This window comes from Geotrypetes seraphini, chromosome 6, assembly GCF_902459505.1.
Source record: "Geotrypetes seraphini chromosome 6, aGeoSer1.1, whole genome shotgun sequence".
Classification (NCBI taxonomy): Eukaryota; Metazoa; Chordata; class Amphibia; order Gymnophiona; family Dermophiidae; genus Geotrypetes; species Geotrypetes seraphini.
Window position 1 is genome coordinate 3,542,947 of NC_047089.1, and position 22,012 is coordinate 3,564,958.

At 45.2% G+C, this 22,012-nt stretch overlaps 2 protein-coding genes across 2 annotated transcripts in view; one reads left to right on the top strand and one right to left on the bottom strand.

Moving 5' to 3' along the window:
* LOC117361910 (olfactory receptor 52K1-like) overlaps positions 1–22,012 on the bottom strand; it is a 27,421-nt gene continuing 5,409 nt past the window's right edge. The window contains 2 exon segments of the mRNA XM_033947492.1: positions 1–1,864; positions 1,867–2,395. Of these exon segments, the coding sequence (XP_033803383.1) occupies positions 1,407–1,864; positions 1,867–2,350 (942 nt within the window). The 5' untranslated portion in view covers positions 2,351–2,395 and the 3' untranslated portion in view covers positions 1–1,406.
* LOC117362320 (olfactory receptor 51D1-like) overlaps positions 15,560–22,012 on the top strand; it is a 17,026-nt gene continuing 10,573 nt past the window's right edge. Inside the window, exon 1 of the mRNA XM_033948550.1 lies at positions 15,560–15,689. Within this exon, the coding sequence (XP_033804441.1) occupies positions 15,560–15,689 (130 nt within the window). The remainder of the gene's footprint in view (positions 15,690–22,012) is intronic.

A 22,012-nucleotide genomic window follows, 5' to 3' on the forward strand; every position in this document is an offset into this window, starting at 1 on the left:
TTCAGAGATTTTATTGATTTAAGAAAATATCTTATACAAAAAATAAACCATCACTAACAATACTCAACACTGTCATATGAAAAGAAATTATTTAAATAAGTTATACAGTAATTAAATGGTATAAGCCTTGAAGCTAAAGACATAATAGGGGGAGGGGGAAGGAAGGATAAGAATGGATGATCGGAAGGGAAGGATTGTTAAAGGTGATGATTTAAGAGACAGAATTAGAGTGGCATATGAGTGGAAGAGAGATGAATGTTTACATTTGAGGCCTCCCTGTGTCCATCTCCCCATGCCTGGGCCTGTAGTGCTCAGTCCTTTCTGCCAACATGACAGCTATCTGCGATATCACCAGCTGTCACCTGGATCTTCTCCTGCCCAGTTAAATCAATTTGAAAAATGACCTCTGTATTCTTATAACTCTGTGTTTTAAGTTGGGGCAGATTCTCTGATGGCATAACTTTACATATGCGGAGCTATAAGGATATAGATGGAATACTGTAGAGTATCTATAGAGTTTGGAGGACTGCCCCTCTCTACCCTAGTGCTACCTGGATAGTGCCAGTGTGGGGTGTGGGACTATCCTGGATACTGCCTCTGAATTTTGGCAGAGGAGATGCTTATTCATAGAGGGATTTAGGCGCCCTGAGGATACATGGTGGGAACTTATTCTATAAGGGCATCTGGGGACCCAGATAATGGAGAATTGCCAGTACATGGCCTGCTGTTACAGCAGCCTTAGACCTGGCGTAACCACAGTTGCATTGAAACGACAAGAATATGAGTAACTTCCAAAATTCTGTGGTAGCCTTGCCTGTGCTCCATATGTATAGACCTCCACATTTACCAGCCCCTGACCTGATCTCTGATTTAGAGGCCCTCGAACCAATTAGAAGGCTAAAAATGTATTAGCTCTTGAGGAATAGTGTAAGAAATCCTTGGAGGGTAACCTACCAATTACAACATTAGAAAATACTAATAAATTTAAACATTACCATAGCCTAACATATGACTAGCAATCTTAGGGTAAATATTATAGAATAACGCTTAAATGCCTTGATGGTGCCTTCTTTCTGACTAGTAAACTAAATAATACACATGCGTGTGTATAATCATGAACAAGTTAAGGCCTTGAAGAAATCTCTTTCCCATTCTTTTCTAGGTAGAATGAGAATCGGTCCTCAAACTCCAAAAGGAGTGAAGCCATTGCAGCAGACACAATGCCTTCATTCCACTCTTTTCAACCTCTACAGGACTAACTAGAAGGAGGTATGGAGCCATCTCACCCTCCAAGAGGCTTGCTACACATGACATTGGCTGAGGACTTATGGCTTCATTTGTATTCTCTTTATGCCCTTAAATGTTCCTCTTCAAAGTGGAAGGAAACTGAGAGGTCTCCAAGCTGACTACTCGCTCTTTCGATAGAACAAGTTCAGCACCCTTTCACGAATCTGTTTTGTTTTCACACCATAAACAATTGGGTTTATCATGGGTGGGAGAAGGAGGTAGGTGTTGGCCAGTAAGATGTGAATATGAGGAGCCACCTTCTGACCAAACCTGTGTACCACAGAACTGAGGACAACAGGAACATAGAAGATTAAGATGGCAGAGATATGGGAGGCACAGGTGCTGAGGGCTTTGAGGCGAGCTTCCTTGGAGGCCAGTCTAAAGACTGCCCTAAGAATCCAAACATAAGACAATATAATAAACAATAAATCCAATCCAACAATGAACAAAGCAACTATTATACCATAGATGTTATTGAATGTAGTGTTGGCACATGCCAGTTTCACCACAGCCATATGTTCACAGTATGTATGGTGAACTATATTACTTCTGCAGTAGGGGAACCTTTTAACAAAAAAGGTAAAGGTGTCATTAAAGCAACTGCTCTGATTAAAGCGGCGACACCGATTTTAATAATAACCTGGTTGGTCAAAATGGATGCATATCTCAGGGGCTTGCAGATTGCAACATAGCGATCCAAAGCCATAGCCAGAAGCAGGGCAGATTCCATGATGGCAAATGAATGAAGAAAGAACATCTGGGTGAGACAGGCATAAAAATCTATGTCTCTGGAATTGAACCAAAAGATGGCCAACATTTTTGGTGCAATGGAAGTGGACAACACTAGATCGATGACTGATAACATGGAAAGAAAAATATACATAGGCTCATGCAAGCTTGCTTCAACTTTTATAATGTACAGAAGAGTGGCATTCCCTATCAGAGCAATGATATACACTGAACAGAAGGGCAATGAGATCAGGATGTGAAATGCTTCAAGCCCAGGAATGCCAACCAACAAGAAGGTGGAAGGTTGAATGCTGGTAGTGTTTACAACCAACATGATGTATGGATGATGTCTTCTTCAGTTCTGGAGAAAGCTCCTTTCCTGTATAAAAAAGACCAGAAAGTTAACACTTACAGCTTATGCAACAATGCGTATATACACCATAGAGCAGGCAGTCAAATTCAGCGCTAGATCTCAGGGATTGCAAATGAAAATTTTAGTCCATATCTGCTGTTTCTAAATTCCTTTTCCTGTCAGCTTACAGCAGGCCCAGATTAATCCAGCTGCTGATTTATATGGTTTTGCATACTTAGAAATATCCTTTCCCCTTCTTTCTCATTCCTTACTTCATTCAGCTAAGTCGGCAAAGAGTTTCCTCTCTTACGAGTATGAAGACAATGCTATGCTAAACCTATTCAAAATGCCTGTGCCTGCCAAGCCCCTAACAAGACAATAGAGACACAGTTTGGGGTTGACATGGGGGTTGTGCTCCCCCCCCCCAACAGTACAAGCTTTTAGCAAAGTGTTCCTCTTGAAAGATTCCTGAAAAAATTAAAAAGTCATGGGATAGGTGGCAATGTTCTGTTGTGGATTAGTACTTGGTTATTGGACAGAAACAGAGAGTAGGGTTAAATGGCCATTCTTCTTACCCTCTGCGCTCATATAACCACCTCTCTTGCATGTGAGTTTTCCCTGGTAAGCCACTTCTCACCCTCATTCTATGACACTAGCTCCCAAGTGATGCTATACTGGTCTCACCCTCCCACTACTGCTGCTATGCTCTCTGTGTTTCCAGAGTCTCCGCTCCCTAAATTATATGTATGCCCTTGCTCCACCTGATTGCCTTCAGGACAGTGGCGTACCTAGGGGGGGGGGGGGGCGGGGCGCCGCCCCGGGTACCAGCCCTAAGGGGGTGTTCCCGGCCTTGCCGTTCAGTCCCCCGCCACCCCCGAAGGACCGCTCGCCCCCCAGGCCTACCCGCACCACCTATGAACAGCCGCAGCAGGATCGCGAAGTCAGCGTCAGCATCCCTGCGCTGCTTCCTGCGCCGCGATCCCGCCCCTCCTCTGACGTCAGAGGAGGGGCGGGACCGTGGCGCAGGAAGCAGCGCAGGGATCGCTGACGCTGACTTCGCGATCCTGCTGCGGCTGTTCATAGGTGGTGCGGGGAGGCCAGGGGGGCGAGCGGTCCTTCGGGGTGGGTCGGGGCATCAGGCCTTCAGGGTGGGGCGGGCGGGCAGGCAAGCAGGCTTTCAAGGGGGAGGGGGTGACAGGCAGGCAGGCAGGCCTTCAAGGGGGGACAGGCCTTCGGGGGGGGTGCAGACCTTCAAGGGGTGCAGGCCTTCAAGGGGGGCAGGCAGGCCTTCAGGGGGGTGCAGGCCTTCGGGGGGGGGTGTAGGCCTTTGGGGGGGTGCAGACCTTCAAGGGGGTGCAGGCCTTCAAGGGGGAAAGGCAGGCAGGCCTTCAAGGGGGGGACAGGCCTACAAGGGGGGGGGACAGGCCTACAAGGGGGGGGACAGGCCTTCAAGGGGGGGGGCAGGCCTTCAAGGGGGGGGGCAGGCCTTCAAGGGGGGGGGCAGGCCTTCAAGGGGGGGAAAGGCAGGCAGGCAGGCCTTAAAGGGGGGACAGGCCTTCAAGTGGGGGACAGGCCTTCGGGGGGGTGCAGGCCTTCGGGAGGTGCAGACCTTCAAGGGGGGGACAGGCAGGCAGGCCTTCAAGGGGGGGACAGGCCTACAAGGGGAAGGGACAGGCCTTCAAGGGGGTGCAGGCCTTCAAGGTGGGACAGGCAGACCTTTGGGGGGGGACCATGATTTAGAAGTACACGGAGGGAAGGGGGTGTTCAAAGAGACATGCATATGCCAAACTTTGGGGGGGGGGGAAGAAATAATGGGTCTGAAAATAGAGGAGACGGAGAGAGATGATGGACCATGGGATTTAGGGAGGGAAGGAAACAGAAAGGGAGAAAATTGGACACAAGGGATGGTGTGGAGGAGGGATAGAGATACTGGATAGGAGGGTAATTAGGAAAAGAAACGGAGAGATGGTGGACTCTGGGATGGTGGGGAAGGAGGGAGAGATGCCGGATGAAAGGGTATTTAAGAAAAGGTGGATCTGTGGAGGGAGATGAAAAAAAGGAAAGATACCAGACTTCCTGGGAAGGGAAGGGAAATGGAAAGGGAGGACAGAGTTGGCAGATGGATGGTTAGCATGCAGAAAGAAGGAGACCCTGGCAAGCAAGTTATCAGAAGAAAACCAGAGCCTTGGACCAACAAGATTTGAAATATAACCAGACAACAAAAGGTAGAAAAATTAATTTTATTTTCTGTTTTGTGATTATAACATGTCAGATTTGAAATGTGTATCCTGCCAGAGCTGGTGTTGGACTGCAAACGTGAGCTAGGATTTAACAGAAAGAGGAAAAGTCCTTTTTGTTTCTTTATTTTATTTACACCACAGCGCCAGTGTGGTTAGGAGAAGCCAAAGGGGGTGAAAAAGCTATAAAACCCACCAGGAGTTTTGAAAAAAATCACCCAACTGGGCAGGAAAATCAAATTGAAAAACCAATTCAATAGGCTGAATCGAATCAAAATTTTTTTTTCCTGTATCTGGCAGCATTAGTTTGCGCTACTGTCTTAGACTTTAGGACCTGGGATTGGGGAGAGATGGCATCCTCAGTACTTCTTATTTTAATGTATTTTTTTTCTGGGAACTTATCAGTGTTGCAGTGTTGCAGCTCGAATGGCTAGGAGGTTGTCGAACAGTTTTTTTTTTTTGACTTTTTTGGTTGGAGGGTACCAAAAACGTCAAAAGAAAAAAACTGTTCGACAACCTCCTAGCCATTCGAGCTGCAACACTCGACCCCCAACTCTACAACCAATTGATATCAACCACAGACTGCAAAACCTTCAAAAAGAAATAAAAACCCTTCTATTCAAAAAACACATAAAACCGAACTAACACAATCAGAACTGTCCCAAGCATCACCTGCAACTACTCCATATGTACTTCTAATGTCATGACAATTTAGACATAATTTATGTTATATTATGTTGGGAATAATGGTTACATATATGAGGTTCAATAAAAGAAAATTTTCACTGCCTGTTTCTATTCTGACCATTTATTCCATTTCATGGTTATTGCAAAAAAAAAAAAAAAAAAATTTTTTTACATGGGGGGGGGGGGGGTGTCAAAAAATGATGGGCCCCGGGTGCCACATACCCTAGGTACGCCACTGCTTCAGGACATGATAACATGATAGCTTCACCTTGTACCTAGATCCTTTGCCTATGGAATCTGTACATTGTTCCTTGATGATAAACTGTTAGCCTTTAATATTGTACCTAGGTCCCCTTGTTATTCTGTTACCTCATTCTCGGAATGTGTGTTTGTTCTTCTGTTACCTGCCCTGAGCTTTCCGGGAGGACGGGTAATAAATTGAAATAAATAAATATGACTTTCTTACCCTTTGTCCTCCTCAGAGTAAACAGAGAAAGTACTCCCCTAGGTCTCAGCCTCTTTCATCACAGTATGTTGGACTCTCCAGCATTTCTGATTACTTATCAACCCATTGTGTCTGAGTATCTCCATGAAATCAGAAGCTCTCGAGCACATCTGTGAGAGATCCCTCGAAGGATCTGAAATAACATCACCAGGTTGATGCTGCCCAACTAGGAACTCCTGTCTCATGTACATTACAATCTACTAACCAGAATCTCATAGGCATTCCATCATTTTGACAAATTCAGTTCAGGGACAATCCATTCATCTATTTTTAGTGCCACGGGCCCTACATTGTGGAAAAACCTCCCTCAATATTAACGGTTTGAGGAATCCTTTCAAAAATTTAAAGCAGGCCTGAAAACTTACCGTACTTTCTAATTTAATCCTTCTTAAACTAGCAAACAGTACATTGAGATGATAGTATTACAATTTTTCCCTCACTCCACTTTCCTATCTGGATAAATGGCATTCTTTTCTTTTTGAATTTATTTTAATATAGATAATCTTGCAATGCGGTCTATCAAGTATAATAAACTTGAACTTTACCTTGCAGCAGGATACAAATCAATGGGACAAGGGGGAGTGGAAAGAGTGTCTCCAAGTTTCCAAGTTTATTTAAAATTTGATCATCCGCTTATCAGGTTTCTAAGCGGCGTACGGAAATCTAAAATGGGGGCAGGACATAAAATAAGACACACAGTCGTACTAAAACAGGAAGGAAGGAGAGGGAAGAACCACATCGTCAAAACAGGAAACAATAGCCATCCCAACACACGTCCTGGCCTTCAATATTACACCAAATTAAGAGGTAGGAGGGCTTTGTGACTAACCAGCAGCTAAGAAAAATGAAGACGTGAATTAACTTAGGCACAGTGATGAATCTAGTTGTACCGTTTTTCCCCACACTGGAAGGCTATAGGGGCTGGTTTAGTAACAGTGCAGGAGAAATAAGAGTATAGGACTGACCCTTGTCTGTACTACTAAGTATTTGGATGGGTCCCAGGTTTCCTGCATTCGCGTAACTATCAGGTTCGCTTTGATATCCTACTTTCTAGTAAATGGAGTCATTCATGTGGTGTTCCTCAGGGGTCCTCCCCTTTCTCCTTTACTTTTTAATATTTATTTGGCTTCTTTGGGACCCAGACTTACTAATTTGGGTTGTCAGACTTTATAGTTATGCAGATGATGTAACTATTGTGATTCCTATTGTTTCCTCATTATCTCAAGCTGTGCAGTCGATTTCTACTGCAATTACAATTGTTGAATTGTAGATGAATGAGTTCAAGTTAAAACTCAATTCAAAGAAAATGAAATTCTTCGATGCTACTCCATGGAAGAAGAAAATTGAATTGAGCCTTAAACTTGAATGGGTTATTTTAGACCAAAATCTCTCAATGAACATTCATACTGATGCTTTGATAAGGAAAAGTTTTTATATGCTGTGCTATTACGAACAATTGGATGTTTCTTATTTTAGATAGCTGGTGCAACCTTTAGTTCTGAGTATCTTCGATTACTGCAACATTATTTACTTTGCCGGTTACCAAAAAAAATCTTCTCAGATTGTGCATTATTCAAAATACAGCTGTCCAATTGATTGTTAATTTTAAAAAGTCAGATCATATTTCATCTTATTATCATAAATTACATTGGCTTCCAATTAAGGCAAGAGTAATATTCAACACCCCCCCCCCACACACACACACACTTTTCATGCCACATAAGGGATTTTTATTGCAGACTGTAGAGCAGAGAGGCTCCTCGGTGACTAAAATGCCTACTTTTATGGTATGTCCTGACCTGAAATTCGCTAACCTGTTGGAAATTCCACCCTTAAAAGCAGCGAGGTTGAAGTCAGACTCATGTAAAAGCCTCTTCAAGTCACTACCCCAAATTTAGGGCACAGGCTGGCACCTCAAGTGAGAGCAACACTATTTAAGAAATGCTTTGGGAAATTTGTTCAGGCTTTGAAGAAGCATTTTTTTGCTGTTAGATACTAATTTTAAGACTATCTCCCTATTTTACTAAGGTGCGTTAGTCGTTTTAGCGCGTGCTAATCGCTAACGCACCCATTATAAGTCTATGGACGCATTAGCATTTAGAGCATGCTAAATCTACGCGCGTGCTAAAACGGCTAACGTGTCTCTTTGTACAAGGACCCCTATGTATGAGGGACTGCTGAAAAGTTCTCAGCCCAACCAAGAAGAGAGTGACGTGGAGCCATGAAACCTACCAGTTAGTCCACACTTTTCTTGGCGCTTTTCCTTTCAATGATATGACATGAAACAAGAAAAGTGTGGAATAACTTGTAGGTTTCATGGCTCCACGTCACTCTCTTCTTGGTTGGGCTGAGAACTTTTCAGCAGCCCCTCGTACACGTACTGTGTTTGGCTCTTAGTCTACCTTTCATGAATGTATTTTATAAAGTTTCAACTTTTATTAAAAATTTGTTACACCGCCTAATCAAACTTCAAGGCAGTTTACAAAGGTACAATACATACACAATATATTAAATGCAAAAAGAAATAAACAGGGTACAATGTCATGATTAAAAAATATATATAAATATAGATATATATACTGTATAGATAACACTACACCTACATAACAGAAACAGTAGGAGGAGAGGCAATAAGTACAATATCTATAGAAAAAGGAGAGAAGACAAAACGACCAGCCGTCATTCAGATTAAAGATCATCGAGAAGCGATTAAAATGTCCTAAAGCATCCTTGAACAAGAATGTTTTTAAGCTGGTCTTAAAGGTATTTAAAGAAGTCGCCATTCTTAGCTGTATCAGAGCAGAATTCCAAAGCGTTGGGGCCACGACAGAAAAATTGTTGGTTCGCATAATATTGATATGTTTTAATGAAGGAATTGAAAGCAGGTTTTTTTAAAGTAACCGAGCGAAGGGATCGATGGAGAGAAGGAATCAAGAGCCCAGTGGCGTACCAAGGGGGAGCAGGGGGGGGGGGGAGGACCGCGCTGGGTGCACGGCTTGGGGAAGTGCACAGCCTCCTGCCCTACTACCCGGGTCCTCCTGCCCTCCTGCCAGGTCCAGGTCCTCCTGCCCTTCTTTTCCCCCGTTCCGCGTCGTTCCAGTCCTTACTTCCTCCTCGCTGCTGCCAATCGCCGACTACAAGTCTTCTTTCCGATGTCAATTCTGACATCGGAGAGGACATTCCGGGTCAGCCAGGCAGTGATTGGCTGGCCCGGAACATCCTCTCCGACATCAGAATTGACGTTGGAAAGAAGACTTGTTGTTGGCAATTAGCAGCGACAGCGGGGAGGTAAGATTGCAGTGGCACAGACCAGGGGAAAGGAAGGAGAGAGGCGCTTTGTTTTTTTTTTCCGCGGCAGGGAGGGAGGGAGATAGGTAGGCAGGCAGGCAGGCTGGCTTTGGGGGTGCACAAAATTTGGAAGGCAGTGGGGGGACATAAGAAGGAGGCACTGGGGGCACTAAGGACATGGGAAGGGGGCACAATTGACACAGGATGGAGGCACTGGGGGCACCATGGACACAGGACAGAGGCACTGGGGCACTAAGGACACGGGAAGGAGGCACTATGGACACAGGAAGGAGGCACTGGGGGCACCATGGACACAGGAAGGAGGCACTGGGGGCACCATGGACACAGGATGGAGGCACTGGGGGCACTAAGGACACGGGAAGGAAGCACTATGGACACAGGAAGGAGGCACTGGGGGCACCATGGACACGGGAAGGAGGCACTGGGGGCACTATGGACACGGGAAGGAGACACTGGGGGCACCATGGACACAGGAAGGAGGCACTGGGGGCACCATGGACACAGGAAGGAGGCACTGGGGGCACCATGGACACAGGATGGAGGCACTGGGGGCACCATGGACATAGGACGGAGACACTGGGGGCACTAAGGACATGGGAAGGAGGCACTGGGAGCACCATGGGCACATGAAGGAGGCACTGGGGGCACTAAGGACACAGGACGGAGGCACTGGGGGCACTAAGAACATGGGAAGGAAGGAAGGAGGGAGGGAATAGAAAGGGACAATTGTTGAGCCTGAGTACAGAAAGAAAGAAATGAAAGAAAGGATACACAGTCAATTAATAGATGTCCCCTTTTGATGAAAAAAATAAATGGTCACGTTACCTCTGACTTACTTTCTCTGCAGCAGAGTCGGCAGCCGCGCTGAGGTACAGGAAGGTCCCGTGATGACTCGTCTGCCGGATCTGCTCTGGAAGAAGTAAGTTACGTCGGATGGGATGGACCCGGCAGATGCAGTCATTGCGGGACTTTGCCTCAACTCCCTGCGTCTGCCGGGTCCACTCCCTTCGACGTAACTTACTTCTTCCAGAGCAGAGCCAGCAGACGAATCATTGCGGGACCTTGCTGCATGAAGGGAGAGAATGGAGCAGGACTGCTGGAAGAGTGGTGGAGGGAAAGAAAGGGGGCAGGGTGATATGGAAGGGTGGTGTTGATGGAATTGATGTACAGAGAAAGGGGAGAGACATAAGGGGAAGGATATTTAAGGGAAAGAAAGGGGGTAGATGCTGATTGAAGAGGGGTGGATGGCGAGAAAAAGGCAGACATTGTATGGTAGTGGGGAGCCTATGCTGGATGGAAATGCAGATGGGATAGATAAGGGAGCAAATGCAGGAAGGAAATGGGAGGAGAGAAAGAGGGGAGCAGATGCTGGATGGAAGTGGACAGAGAGAGGAGAAGGTACTAGATTGAAGGGTTGGAGAAAGAGGGTACATGATGGAAGGAGGGGATAAATAAAAGGAAGGCACATGATGGGGAGAAAAGGATTGAGTTAGGGAAACACTGGAGGCACTGACTAGGCATATTGCCTAGCTCTCCCCCCGATAAAGCTCTCCCCAAAAATTTAAAAAAACAAAACATGAAGCCGCCTTTCTGGCTCCTTCTCCTCCTGCTCTGCTCTTCTCCCTACACCACCCCCTGCCTGACACCTCCTTCCCCTAACCTTCCTGACCCCTCAATTGATCTCAACTTCTGTCCTGGCCTCAGAATCCCCACTCTACTTCGCCCCAGAATCCATTCCTCCAAAAAAAATCCTCGAAGAGTCAACCACACACCCTTAAAGCCCGTTCCCTCCGCCAACCTCCCTAACCTTGCCTCTGACTCGCTTACTCCAGTCCCAACACTCTATTGCAATGCCAGATCCGCTTGCAATAAGACTCAAATCCTGAAGGACCTTCTTGTGGACTCTGACCCGGGATTCCTATGTATCACAGAATCCTGGATCATGAAAGATGACACATTTACAGAAAATGAACTCTGCTCCCACGGCTTCCAAGGTCTGTTCTCTCCCAGATCTAACAGAATAGGAGGCGGCCTGGCACTAATTTACAAATCCTTCTTCGATGTCCAGCTCATCGAAAAGAGCTGCCACACTTCCCTAGAATACATGTTGGCCTCGGTCAACAACGAACTCCAACCTCACCCATTGGAATCCTACTTCTTTATCGCCCACCTGCCCCTGGAACAAATCCGCTGATCTCGTCCTCGAAACCATATCAAACGCCTTCCTCAAATTTCAAAGGCTTTTGATCATCAGGGACATCAATCTCCACCTTGATGACAATACCAACAAGGATACGGTAGAACTGAAGAGCTTCCTCGCCTCTCTCGGTTTCTCACCCCCCTCACCATCCCCATCCCATGAAAAGGGTCACACTCTGACCTCATTACTTTCCTTGATCTTACCGCTTACAAAACCTCAGTCGGTGACACCCGCTGGGAACAGGTCCCCTGGTCTGACCACTTCCTTGGGACCTTCTCCATCCCCATTTTCATGTCACATCTCGGGGCTCCTCCCCTCTCCCCTAACCTCATCACCTTTCGCAAAAAAATTCCAAGCGACCTGTTCTGGACAAAATTTCTCAATCAACTCTCCTCCGCTCCTAAACCTGTAGACCCCGAATCCAACTGGCATAACTGGACCGCCCTCTCCGAATCCACCTACCACTCCCTCGCCCCCCTTTCCACCAAATCCATCTCTTACCCTCGCAAAGCCCCCTGGTACCTCCCTTATCATAGAGAACTAAAGCAGAAATGTCGAGCCCTGGAGCGCAAATGGAAAAAATCCAACTCCCCTACAGACAAACAATCCTGGAGAGCCAGCATCAAGCACTATAATTCTACATTAAAAAAAGCAAGAAAGAACTTCTATGGCGAGCAAATCTCTAGATCCAATAATCAGAGTAGCACACTTTTCAAAATCTGGCGCTCTCTAACCTCCAAAAAAGACTCCACCTCTTTCCCCTCCTCTCCCTCAGCCGATGTCCTGGCAAATTTCTTCAATGATAAGGTCACTACCCTATGCTGCTCCTTCCCTCCTGCAGTCTCCTACAACTCCCTGGTGCTCACTGACCCCAACCCTACTCTATCGGCCTCCAGCGCTATCCCAGCCGACAGACTCTGGGCTGCCTTCGACAAAGTATCCGATTCCACCATCCTCAAACTCTGTCTCAAAATGAAATCCTGCAACTGTTCTTTAGACCCTTTCCCCTCCTACCTCTACGAGGAAATACCCACACAAGCCATCTCTTCCATTACTAAACTCCTAAACTCCGCTCTACATTCGGGCCTTTTCTCCCCAGAAATGGGCCACATCGCCCTAACCCCTCTATTGAAAAAACCCGACCTTGACCTTTCCTCTCCATCTAGCTATCGCCCAATAGTGAATATCCCTCTCCTAACCAAGATGCTCGAATCCATCATATCGACTCAACTCTCATCCTACCTAGAGAAATTCTCCATCCTCTTACCCTACCAACACGGCTTTCGTCCCAATTACAGCACCGAATCCCTACTGACCTCCCTAATCTCCAAGGTCCAACAACTTCACTCCCGCAACAAGTTCGCTGTCCTCTTGCAATTTGACCTCTCTGCCGCTTTCGACGTCGTTCATCACGACATTTTACTTTACCAACTCTCCGAAATTGGCATCACCTCCACTGTCCTTGAATGGTTCTCAAAATTCCTTCGTTCCCGCTCCTACATTGTCAACATGAATGGTACCTCTTCCTCCCCTTGGACATCAATCTGTGGAGTCCCGCAAGGTTCACCTCTTTCTCCTATCCTCTTCAACATTTATATGTCCTCCCTAAAACTCCTCCACCTATCCCCCCTTGAAACAATTTACACCTATGCTGATGACATCCTTGTCCTTCTCGAGACCGACTCGAACCTCACCGATCTCCCATCGAACATATCCTCCTGTATCTCAAGCCTCCAATCTTGGTCCCAGTCCGTCCAAATGAAATTGAACGAATCCAAAACAAAACTACTTTGGCTCGGCCCAAAATTAGCTCAATTACCCCCCTCAATCCCACTGCCTTCCGGCTCCTCTCTGCAGCTTGAATTCTCCAGTAAGGTCCTGGGCGTCATCATTGATTCTACACTGTCCTTCAACGACCACCTCAACTCCCTGGTAAAAAAATGCTATTTCAGCCTTCACATGCTGAGGTCAGTAAGATCCTGTTTCCATCAAAATCATTTTGCAGTGCTCGTCCAATCCATCATCCTCTCCAGGCTGGACTATTGCAATTCCATCTTCTTATGCCTAACGAAGAAAAACCTCCACAGACTCCAGCAGATCCAAAATACCGCGGCCAAGCTTATCTTTTCTAAAAGTAAATTCGATCACGTCACACCACTCCTTTCCAAGCTTCACTGGCTTCCAATAACTTCCAGAGTCCATTTCAAATGCATCAACCTAACCTTCAAGATCCTCCATGGCATCCTTCCTCCATTAATTCCTCTTTCCTGGAACTCCTCGAATCTTAGTATCCCCAGACCGTCCCAAAAATCAAAACTATCCTTCCCCTCACTAAAAGGCATTTCCCACCCAGGAAAACTGGGGACTTCCCTCCTCTTCAGATTCACCGAGCTCTGGAATAACCTCACCTCTCCCCTTCGCAACCTGAGTGCTCTCCAACCCTTCCGCAAACACCTGAAAACCTGGCTTTTCTCTAAAATCTAACTTCTCCCCTCTCTGACATCCTTGCTCTCTAACATTCTTCTCCCCTCCGATCTACATCTAACCCTTTCCCTGGAGTTCCTTTCTTATTACAACCCCTGTAAACCGTGCCGAGCTCCACGACCATGGAGATGGTGCGGTATAGAAACCTAATGTTTAGTTTAGTTTAGTTTAAAGAGGTGGCAAGCTTTAGGTAGATAATAAAAAAGGACATTGATGAGAGGGTAGTAAGAACGTAATCTAGACAGATGCAGGAAATAAATTGAAAAGGAAAATGAGGGAAAAAAGGGAAAGGGATTGCAGAGGAGAGGTTTGGGAGAGGGAAGGAGAGGAGAGAGATGCCAGACCAATGGGGGTGAAAGGAGAGATGGAAGGGGGAGGCATACAGTTTCTGGAAGGGGCATAGAAGGAGAGAAGATGCCATATAGGGGAAGAGAGACAGCAGACAATGGATGGAAGGAAGAGAGTTACAAGAAGATGAGGAAAGCAGAAACCACAGAAGACAAAGGTAGAAAAAAATTTTCTATTTATTTATTGCTTTAGGAGACATGTGTCACTGTTTCTGTGGTGCACTGTATGCACCACAGAAATGCAGCTTCTTACTGGTTCAATTTAACCTTTGTCTAAGTATTTCTATTTTATCCCCCCTTTTACAAATCTGTGGAGCGTTTTTTAGCGCCAGCCGTGGTGGTAGCAGCTCTGATGTTCAGAATTCTATGAGCATCAGAGCTGTTACCACCATGGCTAAAATCCACACTACAGTTTTGTAAAAGAGGGAGGGGTTAGTTTGTGATTACATATTCCATACTAGGCAAAGGTGTTTTCTGTATTCTTTGTGTTCGAAAGACATGTTTTTTTGCTAGGATTGATCTGTACTAGTCTGGCTTGTTTAGTTTTACAATGGGTGTATTGATGTTGTACTGCTCACTGCAGCATGTAAGATGCTGCCTTTTCCTAGGTACTCATGTGTGACTTGTGGCTTGTTACTAAAAATCATGTTTTTCATACAGATGGGGGGGGTATCAAAAAATGATGGGCCCTGGGTGTCACATATGCTAGGTACGCCACTGCAAGAACCTATTTATGAAATCAGGATGGCCACTGGATCTAGACAGTAATATTATCTTATAAATAATTTGGTGTTCTACAGCATTGATCAAAAGGGGGTGACGTGGTCAAATTTTTGTGAGTGAGTGATTATTTTGGATAATTTGTAATCTACAGATTTGTTTTTTGTTTATTCCCTTATATAAAGCATTGCTATAGTCAATGCAGAAAATGGCGAGTGAGTGAATGAGGATGTTTAATGAAGAAGAATCTATCAATTTTGAAAGAGAACGAATCAAACTTAGCGAAAGAAACATTTTTGAGTACATGCGCATATTTGGTCATGGTATATAAGTTTTCCATCAAAGATAACCCCCAGTAATTTAATGGTAGGAATGATTTCTATTGGGCTGGATTTGATCTCTATGGGGCTAGATAAAGAAAGCACATCCCTGCATAGAATGGTTCTAATCAGTGAGTTTTAAACAAACTGAATTCTCTAAAACAGATTTTCTAGAGGGAACTTTTTCGTACAAAAGTAAGTTACTCACAGTTGAAGCAGATGAGAACAGTAACTCCAAATACAAAAAAGGATTCCTCCCCTTCTGCATTAGCAGTGGTGGAAGCTTTTTAATCATTTTTGGACTTCCTGGGGAGCTCTGATGTCACTGACGAATCATTGTACCTGCATCAAGCTGCCAGTGCACAGTTCTGGGAATTTTAGGATGCCAAAGGGAAATGGCCACATCTATGCCACAGTCGTGACGGCACTGGGGAGTCTGGAACAAAACTCAGACCTGATGGGCGTGGCATTACCACTTGCAAAGCAGACCATTGCATTAGAAAGTGATGCAGGTATAGCCAAACATATCTTAAAATTGCAGAGATGCCAAGGATGTTCCACCCCACCGCTATGCTGGAGATTGAAAGCCAATGAGTGAGGTTTTTCTTGTGGGCCCCAGCCATGTCTAAAACCAGTCTTGGCAGATATACATTAAAAAAAAACCAAAATATCATTTAAAACAATTTTCTCAAATAATATTAACTTATACAAGGTGGACCTTCAGATACTTAGCCAGTAGGAAAGGTATTTTTCCAGACACATAATAGATTTCCAAGTCCTCATAAATCCATATTTTCCATATTATTACAATTTTTTTAATATAAGTTTTTCAGAAATAACAAAATCCACTTAACTTCAAAAATCATAGAGAGATTGCCTGTAACAATACAGAGTTAGGGACCAGTATTTTTTTTATATGAGAGGTCCAAGCAACACATCTTAAACAATCTTTGTTGGGGGGGGAGAGTGTGGTGCAGTGATTAAAGCTACAGCCTCAACCCACTGAGACGATGGGTTCAAACCCACACTGCTCCCTGTGATCCTGGGCAAATCACCCAATCCCCCCCATTGCCCCAGGTACATTAGATTGTGAGTCCATTGGGACTAGGGCTTACCAGACATCAGGATTTTGTCCAGCACTTTGTTTGGGTTTTGAAAAGCTTCAGGCAATGAGTGACGTCAGAACGGCATTCGCGCATGATGTCATCACATCACACCAGTGCATAGAAACATAGAAAATGATGGCAGAAAAGGGCCACGGCCCATCCAGTCAGCCCACACTAATGACCCACCCCCTAACTTCCTCTATGAAGAGAACCCACATGCCAATCCCATCTTTTCTTAAAATCTGGCACGCTGCTGGCCTCCATTACCTGTAGTGGAAGATTATTCCAGTGATCAATCACCCTTTCGGTGAAGAAATATTTTCTGGTGTCGCCATGAAATTTCCCACCCCTGATTTTCAATGGATGCCCTCTTGTTGCCGTGGGTCCTTTAAAAAAAAAGAGATCTTCTTCCACCTCAATACGGCCCGTGACATATTTGAACGTCTCGATCATGTCTCCCCTCTCTCTGCATTCCTCGAGTGAGTATAGCTGCAACTTACCCAGCCGTTCCTCATACGGGAGGTCCTAAGAACATAACATAAGCAATGCCTCTGCTGGATCAGACCTGAGGTCCATCATACCCTGCAGTCCGCTCATGCGGCGGCCCAACAAGTCCAGGACCTGTGTAGTAATCCTCTATTTATACCCTTCTATTCCCTTTTTCAGCAGGAAATTGTCCAATCCTTTCTTAAACCCCAGTACCGTACTCTGCCTTATAACGTCCTCTGAAAGCGCATTCCAGGTGTCCACCACCCGTTGGGTAAAGAAGAACTTCCTGGCATTTGTATTGAATCTGTCCCCTTTCAACTTGTTCTTTTATTATTTGAAAGTTTGAAGAATCTGTCCCTCTCTACTTTCTCTATGCCCCTCATGATCTTGTAAGTCTCTATCATATCCCCTCTAAGTCTCCTCTTCTCCAGGGAAAAGAGACCCAGTTTCTCCAATCTCTCAGCGTATGAAAGGTTTACCATCCCTTTTATCAGTCGTGTCGCTCTTCTCTGAACCCTCTCGAGTAACGCCATATCCTTCTTAAGGTAAGAACATAAGAAGTCGCCTCCGCTGAGACAGACCAGACGTCCATCCTGCCCAGCGGTCCGCTCCTGAGGCGGCCCATCAGGCCCAATTGCCTGAACAATGTCCCTGACTAATTTTGTAACTGCCTCTAATCCTATCCCTATTACCCACCTCTACTCCTATCTATACCCCTCAATCCCTTTGTCCTCCAGGTACCTGCTCAGACCTTCTTTGAAGCCCTGTAGCGTGCTTCTGCTTATCACATCCTCCGGTAGCGCGTTCCATGTATCCACCACCCTCTTGGTGAAAAAGAACTTCCTGGTTTGTTCTAAACCTTTCCCCTTTCAGTTTCTCTGAGTGCCCCCTTGTACTTGTGGTTCCCCATAATTTGAAAAATCTGTCCCTGTCTACTCTTTCTATGCCCTTCATGATCTTGAAGGTTTCTATCATGTCTCCTCTAAGTCTCCGCTTCTCCAGGGAGAAAAGCCCCAGCTTCTTCAGTCTGTCAGTATATGAGAGGTCCTCCATACCCTTTATTAGCTTAGTTGTTCTTCTCTGGGCTCTCTCAAGTACCGCCATGTCCTTCTTGAGGTACGGCGACCAGTACTAGACACAGTACTCCAGGTGCGGGCGCACCATTGCACGATACAGTGGCAGGATGACTTCCTTCGTCCTGGTCGTGATACCCTTCTTAATGATGCCCAACATTTTGTTTGCCTTCCTTGAGGCTGTGGCGCACTGCGCCGACGCCTTCAATGATGTGTCTACCATCACTCCCAGTTCTCTTTCAAGGTTACTCACCCCTAGCGATGATCCCCCCATTTTGTAAGTGAACATCGGGTTCTTTTTCCCTACATGCATGACCTTGCATTTCCCTATGTTGAAGCTCATTTGCCACTTTTTGGCCCACTCTTCTAGCGCTGTCAGATCTTTTTGGAGATTTTTGCAGTCCTCCTTGTTTTCAACCCTGCTGTATAGTTTGGTGTCATCCGCAAATTTAATAACCTCACATTTTGTTCCTGCCTCCAGGTCATTAATAAATATATTGAACAGGAGCGGTCCAGCACCGACCCCTGCGGAACTCCACTCGTGACCCATTGCCAGTCTGAGTAATGGCCCTTTATTCCAACCCTCTGTTTCCTGTCCGCCAGCCAGTTTTTGATCCATCGGTGGACCTCCCCTTGCACCCCGTGGTTCCATAGCTTCCTTAGCAGTCTTTCATGTGGTACCTTGTCGAAGGCTTTTTGGAAGTCAAGGTAAATGATGTCTATAGATTCCCCTTTATCCACCTGGCTGTTTACCCCCTCAAAGAAGTATAATAAGTTAGTGAGGCATGACCTGCCCTTGCAGAAGCCATGCTGGCTCGGCTTTAGCTGCCCAGTGTTATCGATGTGTTCCCAGACGCTGTCTTTAATCAGCACTTCCATCATCTTTCCCGGGACCGAACATTACTAAGATAAGTGTGTTGTTTGAATGCCACATTATTTATTGAGCAATGATTTGAGATTGTTTTTGATAATTCATTTGGAGCACTTTAAGAGTTTCCTACTGTCCTCAATGATTGATACCTACACCTGCAACTTTGGTTTAAGAAATCTTTGATGATTCACCAAGCAGGTATCTGAGAGGACAGTATGGTTACATCTTCTTGAATTTCACAAGTCTGTATTGAATTGATCAGTTAGTTATGTCTGCCTGTTTGTTTGTTAGTGAGCTAGAAAAGTCTGCCTGTTAGATAGTATGAAAGACTGCCTGTCAGAGAGTTTGAAGGATAGAGGTAGTTAGTTAGTTAATTGTTAGTTAAGTCTGCCTGTTTGTTAGTTGGCTAGAAAGGGCTGCCTGTTAAATAGTTTGAAGGATAGAGTGCCTGTTTAATGGTTTGAAAGTTTGAAGGATAGAGTGACTGGTAAGGTCTGGCTGTTGTTTAGTTAGAGAGGTCTGACTGCTTGTTGGCTAGTTAGAAAGGTCTGCCTGGTTTGAAAGTTGGATAGAAAGTTTAAAAGATAGCCTAAAAATTAAATAGCTAGTTGTATGTGCCTGGTGGTTGTACTCTGCCTTGTTATGTGTTGAGCCCTTACCTTGGCGGTTATCCGGAGTCCTTCCTCGAAGCCCTTCTTGAGGCCCTTCGCAAAGGTGCTATTGCTAAGGTGAGTGCCTTTGCTGCTGCGCGCCGAACAGCTGCGTGCCGTTGGCTCCTCCCCTTTTATGGGGGAGTTTGGCTGTTGACGTCGGGGTGGGTGGAGTTATCTCTCGCCTCTTCCCCTCGTCTCTGCTGGGTCCGCTCCTATGAGTCTGCTTTCTCTGTACTATCTGCTTCCCTTTAGCTGGTTTCTGCTCCGCTTTCAGCTCCTCTCAGCTCTCTTCGCCTATTTCTCTGCTCCTCTCTGCACTGTCCGCTCCGCTCTCCGCTCCTCTCTGCACTATCCGCTCCGCTCTCCACTCCTCCCTGCACTGTTCGCTCCGCTCCTCTCTGCTATTACCGTTCACTCTCCCAACTCCTACTAGGTTTCCCTCAGCTTCCTCCGCTCTCCGCCACCTACGTCACTCATGCAGGTTGAGGGGCGGAGGTGGGGTGGGGCCAGCTGGAACAGGGCAGGCCTGGGGCGGGGCCATGGGTCTGGATTTTCCTTGTAGAAAATCTGGTAAATTAACTGGAACAGACAGTCCTACTGGGACAGACCGAAGGTCCATCAAGCCCAGTATCCTGTTTCCAACAGTGGCCAACCTAGATCCCAAGTACCTGACAGAAACCCAAAGAGTAGCAACATTCCAGAGCTGAGATTGTGATGTCATAATGCCTCACTTCACCAATGCCTATGAGCCAACCTCAGCAGTGATGTCACAATGGCTTGATTATCCTAGACTTGGCTCACATAAGAACATAAGAATTGCCACACCAGGACAGACTGAAGGTCTATCAAGCCCAGTATCTTGTTTCCAACAGTGGCCAGCCCAGGTCCCAAGTACCTACCTAGGTCATAAGAACCTATCACAAAAATGCTGTTAAAAGAAGCCACTTATCAACTTAATTTGAGCTACATTTTCAGTTCTGCAGTTCTCAAAAGATGGGCATGGCATTTTTTGTAAAAGAAAAACTCAAGATCATGTTTTAAACAATTTTTGAACCAGAAAGAACGCTGGATTTCTGCATTAACTTCAGTCTTAAGAGGGAAACTGAACAACATAAAATAACAAATCGTTTATATACTGCATCTTCCTCACAGTTCTGTGTGGTTCACAATTCCAAGATACTGCACATTTGCAGTGAAATACAATTCAGCCTATTTAGGTACTTTTCCAAATAAGTAGGTCTTTAATGATTTCCTAAAGCTTAAATATGAGTCAGATGTTAGGATCAATGTGCCAAAAATTATGATCCCAAAAGACTGTCTGATAAGCCAGTATTCGATTCAAAAATCTTTTATTTTGGCAACCCTTTACTGATGGAAATTCAAATAATCTAGGGCCTCGTACAGAATGCAAGGTACCTGCAAACTTAAAATGATCAGGAAGTGGAGCTAGACTCTGGGATTGGCTGTTTTCCTTCACATGATCTTGAGTGCATTCTTTTTCCAGGAGACTCCTATGATTCAGTCGTAGTGAAACATGAATTCATGTCAGGGAAACAATATTTCCTAAACAGGCTGTGTTCAAGTGTGATGTGCCTTCAAATTAAGTGCTGAAACAGTTTTACTTGAATAATTTGGATTTAGATTGCAATATACGAGAGGCCACTGAAAAGTGCTCAGCCCAACTAATAAAGTTGAGGCAGTCTCCATTGAGGGCTATAGACTTAGTCCAGTGATTTTCCACTTTTTTTGTTCCATCAGAAAAATACAGAACAAAAAAGATAGAAAATCACTGGATTAAGTCTATAGCCCTCGATGGAGACTGCCCCAACTTTGTTGCTTGGACTGGGAACTTTTCAATGGTCCCCTCATATACGATACAACTTAATGAAGAGTGTGAAATCAGTCCCAGTCAAAGACAAGGTGCAGGGCATTGCAAGTTGTGCAAAACACAGCAGCAAGATTGATAATGGGTGTATCGAAATATGATCATATTTTGTCCTATCTTCAACCATTACAACATAATATTACAAGATTCGTCAGCCAACAAGTCAGTGTCTGTTTCACAAGAGCTCCCTCGTGTGGTAAAATCTCCAAATGCATCTCCAAATGCAGTGGTGTACTTAGGTATGTGACACCTGGGGCTGATCATTTTTTAGCACACACACATACCCCATATATAAAGGGATTTGAGGAGCACCTTCTAGGAGCTGCAGTTGGGATAGATCGTTCCCCATCGTTGTCGTCCCCTTGGTACGCCACTGCCTGAGAAAAGGGATTTTGGTTTCCAAAAGTTAGTAAAAAAAAATATTAAAATTAGTCCAATAAAAAGATGACCTTATTTCCATTTTCTATTTATAAACGTTTATCAATACAGCTACAATACTACTTTATGCTACAGCAACATAAAAAATCATTTTTCTACCTTTTCTCTTCTCTGGGTTCTGCTTTCCTCATCTTCTCGTCACTCTCCATTCCATCCAGTAGCCGCCCTCTTTCTCTGTCCCTTCCATTTTTTTTCTTTCTGTCTCTACTCCCTCCCCATGCTCTGGCATCTCTCACTTCTCCTTTCTTTCCCTCCTTACCACCCAACTCACTTTCTTCTCTGTCTTCTTTCCATCAAGCGTCTGTCCTCTCTCTTCCATG